The sequence below is a fragment of the Arvicanthis niloticus genome, chromosome 5 (genome assembly GCF_011762505.2).
Source record: "Arvicanthis niloticus isolate mArvNil1 chromosome 5, mArvNil1.pat.X, whole genome shotgun sequence".
Taxonomy (NCBI): domain Eukaryota; kingdom Metazoa; phylum Chordata; class Mammalia; order Rodentia; family Muridae; genus Arvicanthis; species Arvicanthis niloticus.
In genome coordinates this window covers 89,428,365-89,436,089 of record NC_047662.1, presented here as the reverse complement: position 1 = coordinate 89,436,089, position 7,725 = coordinate 89,428,365, and the positions used below count along the sequence as shown (strand labels likewise).

Genomic DNA, 7,725 nt, shown 5'->3' with positions numbered 1-7,725 from the left:
ACTAAGCAAACATGAACCAGATGTTTTATAAGGTCCCATCCGTACAGCTCTCAACTCTAACACGACTTGATGTAAAACCGAGTAGTCTGAAAAAGCAAGTTGCCTGCATCCTCTTGTCGAGGTAAGGCTGGCTTTCCAGTGTGGGTCTCCCAGCCCTCCCTCCATCACCGTGTTAAAGAGTCAGCTCCTTTCCAATCCAGAAAACAAAACAAAAGAGAGATTGCCGTTCAGATAAAATATTATAGGTTTATTTAAAACTTATTTCTCACCTCGAGTATGCAAAATACAAACTCCACAAAATGTTCAGTTTTTTACTTTGTAGTTTACAAATATACAAAATAGAAGTTTGCTTAAATTTATATTACATATTTATTAAGGCAAGGAACTATATAGAAAAACACATTTGTTCTGCTTAAAGGCATACTTGGGAATAAACCATTGTACAAATTATTGCACATCGGAAACCACAGTGCATAACAGACTGTCTGCATAAAAATGTTACAGAAATAAACCAGGCATAGTTACCTGACTTAGGTCATAAATGTAGATCGGAAGACAAAAATGGATTTTCCTTGTCAAAGTATGCAGCAGTTGGAGAACTCTGGCTCCCCGTTTGGTACCTTTAGAACCACGACTCACCAAGCACCATCACTTAGGCTATTAGAACATGTTCTGTACCTGAATTGCTTCCTCTTCCTCTGACACAATAATGGCTTTTTAGAAGGCAAAGAGCATACAAGGTGATCTTTACATGTATATTGCATCATCGAAACACAATTCAAGGGAATTCTGGTCTTCCCTCCCCCCAAGCTCACTGATTTAATGTATACCCTGATATCCACAAACTTCTAGTCACCCCTTGGCATTCTGTAAGTCCGGGCATGTTCAAGTTGGATTTGGTATTGGAATGATAGAAGATCCAGTTTCAGACCCCATCTGTTCTGTGATTTTTTTTCCTTTTTTTTTTTTTTTTTATTTGTTTGTTTTTAGTATTTTTTGTTTTGTCTCTTGGACTCTTCCTTTCTCCTGATTATCCATTCACAAGCTGACTTGCTGGGAACTTGACCATGATTGTAGCGCTTGCCAGCTGGGCTCCTCCCCTCGTGGGAAGACAGTGTGAAAGGTTGAAAAAAAAAATACTGAACTCTCTCCTGGCAGTGTGGGTCATATCCACTGTGAGGGATTTAAAAGTGCCTCTTCATGTGTAAGGCAAGGTGGTCCGACCTGGAAAAGGCCCGGTCACACTTCTGGCACTGAAAGGGCCGGTGCCCTGTGTGTTTGCGGTAGTGCCGGGTCAGTTCATCTGAGCGGGCGAATTTCCACCCACAGCCGTCCCAGTCACAGTGGTAAGGTTTCTCGCCTGTAAAGGGAGAGGGAGAACGGGCTGCTGAAGCCATTGCTAGAATGAAGAATTAGTCACTTAAAAAAAAAAAAAACGAAAGACCAAAGAACAAATTCCGGTGTGTGCCCCACCCTCTTTCAAAAAAGTAAAAATACGATTAAAAAAAAAATCCAGGAATGTCTTTATGACACTGAAGATCAGATGAATTACAGATGAATAGGCATGACATGTGTTATGAGTTTAAACTTATGGAGAAACAGTAGTTAGCAACCAAAAAAAAAAAAAAAAAATGCAGATACCCTCAATCTCCTCGTCCACTCCCACAGAATGAGTTTCATTCTTTTGAGCCTAACCAGCGCTGGAAATGGACTGGATTAAGAGTTATCTCTGTCGAAACCCAAAGTACCCCACACCACTACACTGGGTCCAAAATGCCACCCGTGGCTAATTTCTTCAGCAGTCGTTCTGGCTGTTTTAATAAACAGATCAAGAAGACTTTACCCACTTAATGACTACCTTTAAGTTTTTTTTGTTATTTTGAAACTGGGGTTCTTGACCAGGCTGGTCTGAAATCAACAGGATTCTTTCAAATTAGTCTCTTTGGTATTTGTAACTCCAAAATTAAGTGTCACCATACCCAGCTTGCAGGGACAGTTTTAAACCAGAATTCCCAGCAACGGGAACCATTAAAATCTTGGAATGTAAATCCGATCTAATTATTCTAAAGACCACAGTAGAGTTAAGAGTAGGTAGCTCTATGAGGAGGAGGGGACAACTATGAAAATAGTCTAGAAAACTTTTCTTTTAAAGATACCGCATTTTTGCATTGCAAAGTACAACTTGATTACCAGGCTAGGAGGGGCAGGCACACACAGGAAATTCCCTATCTTTTAAAGGCCCAGTGAGAAACTGCACATTCAGGCAGCAGATAGCATCCATCAAGCAAAAGGCTTCTGGGCAAAAACACAGGCGCCTGTTTACTGCCCTCCTCTGTGATCCAGGAGATGGAGAAGAGATACACCCCAGCACCCAAGAAAGCCCTAAGGAGTCCACAGCCAGCCTATGGGGCAGACAGGCACCAACCCTCCTCCACAGCGCTGGGTCCCTTACCTGTGTGAGTTCGCAGGTGTGCCTTGAGATGAGAACTCTTTGTATAGGTTTTGCCACAGCCTGCATAGTCACAAGTGTGGGTGGCTGTTCTTTTCCGGGGCCACGACCTTCTTCCCCTCTTTGGCTTGGGCTCCTCTGGCAGGCAGGAACCCGGTGGCATGAGCTCTAGGGGTAAAGAAAGTGGGGTCAAGTTCATTCTGGATAGTCTTGAGACTCCCCAGAAGCAAAGCTCCCCAGCCACATCTCTACCAATTCCTTCCCCCCACTGACCTTGATAATGGAGAGAGGGGACTTGTGACTGCATCTGGTCTGGCAGGAAAGGAGGGTAGTTGGGCCCCGGATGGGGATGGAATCCTGGGGGAAGAGGCAGGCCAGGGTGACAGTCCCTGCTGTTCAGCAGTTCTTCGGGACTCAGTGTAGGGGTAGTCCTGGTGGGGAGCTGCCGCCCCAGGGGGAAGTCGTGTGTGTTGGGCCGGTGGCCATTGCTGAGCTGGGGTCCAGCGCTCAAGTGGGCCTCTAGGGACCGGCTGACCGTGCAGGATGGGACCGCCTCTTGCTTAATCTTGGGGCACATGCGTGGCGGGCCACCGCTATAGGGCGCCACTACCACAGGGTGGCTGCCGTCTGGGCTTCCTTTGCTAACACTGATGACCGAAGGGCTGCTGTACTCGCTGCCAGGGGTGGTCAGAGACGCCTTCAGCACAAACTTGCCCATCAGTCCGCCACCTGGCGGCTGAGGCTGCTGTGGCGGAATGTATACTGGGTCCAACTCCGGCCGCAGGAGCTCGGCCACGAAGCCGCCCGAGGGGCTCACGTCATTGATGTCCGCCAGGTTGAAGGGGGCCGTGGGAGGTGGCGCAGATTCTCGGCTGTAGAGGAGCCCTCCACCTGTGTTGCCCGCAGCCACGCCCGGGTCACCCCCGGCCCGGATCGGATAGCTGAAGCTGCAGGTGGAGGGCGCGCTGGCAGGGCCGCTGCTCGCTGGGGAAGACGAGGATGAAGCTGACGCAGAGGTGGTCACGGTAGCGGCCACCGATTCCTGGTGGGATAGCGAGTTGGAAAGGATAAAGTCTAGGTCCAGGAGATCGTTGAACTCCTCGGTCTCCCTCCGGGGTAGGAGGGCCGGGTTGTTACTGCTGCAAGCTGCACCAGCTCCACCACTCTCCAGGTCTGTGGCCACCGTCGCCGCCAGGTCGTAGGGGCGGCCGGGAAGTGGGGGAAGTCGCTTCATGTGAGAGAGTTCCTCTCGCCAACGCTGCAAGAACAGGGAGGAAGAGAGAAACTGTTAAGTTGTAGCCCCCTGTTATCACCCCTAATATTGACTCGGTGGGTGAAGCACACCGACACCCTGCCATAGGAACTGGACAGAACAGGAAGGCAGCCTCGGGGACTCCAGGAGCCAGCGCTGCAATCTCAGTTAACACCAAGGTAAGAGGTGGCGCGTTCGTTCTACTGCAAGCTAGTGCCATAGCTCCGCCAGCCCAGTTCTCTTCCCCGCCAGATCCGCGGGCGGCTCCAGCCGCCTATGGAATTGGGACACTGGGACACTGTGGCTTTCTCCCCATGCACCATAGCCACCCGGTCGCCTACGCGCTACGATCACTCCGGCCCAAAGGGTCTCGAGACTTGTCCACCTACAATACAGTGGCCTTGAGTGCTCCCACCCCACGGTCCGGACGCCCGGAGACCTGTGGAAAACCGCTGTGCGCCCCTGGCGGTACCGCAGTGCCGGGACCACACGCACGTAAGGCCGACTCAAGGGCCGAGGAGACACCTTGGGAAGGCTGTAGACTCCCAATGGAGGGCAATCGTTGTCCTAACCAGAGGCTCTTGGTGATCCCCGGATTCCGCCCATCCACCCCACCCCATCTGCAGAAATCTACAGGGCACTAGCGCGACACTCACGTTAGTCGGGGCACCTGCTGGACGCAGTGTCTTCTCCCTTCCCGCCGGGCCGGACGCGAACGTGGAGAAGGACGGGAGCAGAGCGTCGCTGACAGCCATGTCAGACTCGCCAGGTGGCTGCCTGCGGGCCGGGCGGGGCGCACAAGGACCAGGAGTCAGGGGACACCCTGGCGACTGCTCTGAAGTTTCCCACCAGTCCTCACCCCTCTCTGTTCCCAAGCCCAGCATCTCACCTACCTCATTAATGTGGGGGCCCAGAAGGTCCTCCGGAGTCCGAAGAAGAGAGAGGGGCACCCAAACCCCAAAGTCAACGAAGATTAAAAACAACTTTAGAAACAAAACCCCAAACCAAAACCCCCAAATTGCCCGAGATCCTTCTTCTTTGGATTCAATATAAACCGGCGATGTCTTTTTAAAAAGTTCCTTTGTATACAAAAATTCTTAGAAAAGTTGTAAACTCTTATAAAAATAGACAATCAGCAAGGCAGATAAGTAGGTCCGATGGCCAGGCTGCACGCTCTTGGACTCAGCAGTGTCCCCCACCGTCGTCGCGGCCACTGTGGCTGTCGGCGGCGCGGGGGCTGTGGTCCGGGCGGTGGGCGGGCGGCGCCGCCAGGTGAGAATGGCCGCGGTGGCGCGGAACTGCGAGCTGGGCGGTGGCGCGGGGTGCGGAGTCCTGGGGACTGTGCCGGGTGCGCGCGGCCATGGGCGCGGGTCACGGGCGGGTGGCTGGGTGGGGGGCTGGAGGGGCGGGGAGGGGCACTCGGCGGCTCCGGGTGCCGCCGCCGCCCGCCACCGCCTCTGCTCCCCGCGCGCCCGGAGCCGCGCTCGCTCTCTCGGCCGGGGAACTGCCGGCGGCCGCCGCGCGCTTCTTACTTATAACTTCTCGCTCTCGCTCCCCGCCTCCTCCCTGTGGCGCGCGGGGCTCCGCCGCCAGGCCCCGCCCCCAGCCTTTCTTCTCCCCGCCTTCCCGCAGCCCCCCCTGCGCGTTGCCATGGTAGCTAAATAAACAAACTCCGCGCACGTGGGGGCGGGGGCGAGGGAGGGGCACGGGCGGGGCGGGGCCGGACCGTGACGCCAGCCCGGCAGCTGGCGGGCTGGAGCCGTGCTGACGCCGGCGGCGGTGGCGGCGACGGCGTCTTCGGCGCTGGGAGCCCGGCGTGGCTCCCGAGGCCGTGCTACTCGGGGTCCTCTACGCGGCCACGGTCGGTTCCCTGGGCTCGCAAATCCTGCCATGGGAACCCTGGCGGGGACAGGAGGTTGTGGGGAGAGGCGGCGCGCCCCTACCCCTGCTCGCGTACGCGCTTGTCCGGTCGTCTGCGCACTCAAGAGCGCGATTATCCGCGTGACTCATCCAGCCCGCCCTCTCTCGCATACGCACGCAGAGGCCGGGCCGTGTCGGCGCAGGGCCTGGCCTGGAGCGGGTGCCAGTGGGGCCTCCTGTAGGGTGGGGGTGGGGACCGGGTGATGGGGGCGGGGGCCTAGGAATCTCAGAAGCTAGGAGAAGGGGGTTCCGCGCCTGCTGTGGAGGAAAACGGCCGGGATTGGGCACGTAGTCATCGTCTTGATAATGGAAGGAACAAGGAAGGGAGTGAAAGCGTTCCGGATTTACATTGAGGGGGAGTGGGAACACGGAGAGGAACCGAGGCGAGGAGATACCTTTCACCAGGGATCTCAAAGCTCTATTACAAGCTACGCACTCGCACTCTTCAGTTTGAAGATGAGAAGTGAGTCATAAAGAGGTGAAGCGGCGAGGTAAAGGTCACAGGACAACTCGCTCCCCTCAACTTAGGTTCTGAGCTAGCCCAAGGGACTTCACTGGGAGGTGATCGTGCGCTGGGAAGAGGAGCGCTGCATTGGGACACTAGTTCTTCCGAGTGCCACCTCAGGCTCTTACCCACCAGGAGGGGAAAAGGCAGTCTTTATTTCAGTCTTATAACTCCTTTTCCCATTCCCCACTACCCTCTTAGTTCGTGGTCAGTAATTTTCCAGCCGGGAAAGGTTTTCGCCCTCATCTCTACAAAGTACTTTAAACAAAAACCGTGAGTGTGATGTTCAGTATAACTCGCTAACCTAGGTTTACTATTTTTTTTTTTTAAGACTAGGTATTTACTTTGGATTGGGGAGCAGAGTTGGGCTCCGCCGCCCTTACGGCTGAACCCCCTCACTCCAGGCGGAGACAGCTGAGGGCGGGGACTGAAGAAAGGGACTTGCGAGAGGGGACGATGCTCCAGCATGGGCAGTGTGTGTACTCGCTCCTCTCATGGCGTCGGTGCCACGTCCTCTGTCGTTTCACCTGTTTGAGTCCCGGAATCCTGGGACCTATATTAGTTTTCTTCGGAATATTTGTCATCCTGAATTTTCCACTTCTGGCCGACCACAGAAGCGTTCTTGGAATGCATCTCGTCCCAATGAAATGGGGCTGCCCAGTCAGTCTGTCAAAGGCAGGTCTAGAGCTGGGCGTCTTGAGGAGGGACTTTCATCCTTTCTCTTGGTTTTAGCAGAGGACTAGGCGGGTAAGGGGTGGGAGAGAGCAGGACTTCGCCTGGAAGTGGAGCTCCTCCTTCACGTGACCTCCAGGGGTTCAACCCCATTCTCTTGGAACTAGGCCAGTTTAACTCTGAAAATATTACTCGTTCAAACAAAGGAACAACAAAAAGAACACCTGTTCTTACCGTCCCCCCCCCCCCCATTGTGGTGTCAAGAAAGAAAAAAAAAAATATCCCGACTTGGAACGCTAGGATTGAGCTTTACTTGGAAAGTGAGCCACTTTAAGGCCAAGGTCTCAAACCCTTGATGAACTTAGATGAGCCTGCACTTGACAGCTACCACCCTTAGGATGTAAACACGTAAGTCAGGGCTTGGAATTTACAACTTTGGTAGTCAAAGTCAGGGCCCTAGTCTCAGCTCGGTTTTTGTTTACCTAGGACAGTAGCCACTCCCCCCTCTGACCATCTAACCAGTAACCACCACAATGAAAAAACAAGATTTCACAGATGAATTGGAAAGGCACGATTATTATGTCATATAATCGAGGCAAGACTCTGAAACTCAACTGAAAAAGATGAAGTTTCCCAACAGCCTTCTGGAGGATAAAAGCCAGCAGGCAACTCTCGGGTTATTCTTGAGATTGCATCATAAGAGGAAATCTATATATTCATCCCAGATTTCTAAAAGAGCTATGAAGTGCCAGCTCACAACTCATCCCTTTCAAGGCAGGTGCCGGGTGTGACAACAGGGTTATGACCCTCCCTCTCATCAGAACAGGTAGGGCCAGAAGAGTTAAATCCCTGCCCTATATAATTTATAAACATGAGGCTGTGTAAACCTTTGATGACTAAATTGCACTCTAAAATAATAATAATAAT

At 53.0% G+C, this 7,725-nt stretch overlaps 1 protein-coding gene across 2 annotated transcripts; it reads right to left on the bottom strand.

Annotated features, from left to right (window-relative positions):
* Nucleotides 1–226: 226 nt before the first annotated feature.
* Nucleotides 227–5,091, bottom strand: Klf4 (KLF transcription factor 4). 2 transcript variants are annotated; one of them, XM_034502544.2, is made up of 5 exons: nt 4,595–5,087; nt 4,358–4,478; nt 2,723–3,707; nt 2,453–2,617; nt 227–1,360 (listed from the first exon to the last, which is right to left on the bottom strand). In XM_034502544.2, the coding sequence occupies exons 1-5, from the start codon at nt 4,597–4,599 to the stop codon at nt 1,185–1,187; spliced, it is 1,452 nt and encodes a 483-aa protein (XP_034358435.1). In that variant the 5' UTR covers nt 4,600–5,087; the 3' UTR covers nt 227–1,184. The 2 variants fall into 2 exon arrangements, with proteins under 2 accessions (XP_034358435.1, XP_034358434.1); XM_034502543.2 differs by having other exon boundaries at nt 2,453–3,707; nt 4,595–5,091.
* Nucleotides 5,092–7,725: the final 2,634 nt, after the last annotated feature.

Coding starts and splice junctions, on each gene's coding strand:
- Klf4 (XM_034502543.2), bottom strand. Junction 3,708..4,357: donor CAGCAGGTGCCCCGACTAAC/GTGAGTGTCGCG, acceptor CTGTTCTTGCAG/CGTTGGCGAGAGGAACTCTC. Junction 1,361..2,452: donor ACACCTGCGAACTCACACAG/GTAAGGGACCCA, acceptor CTCCCTTTACAG/GCGAGAAACCTTACCACTGT.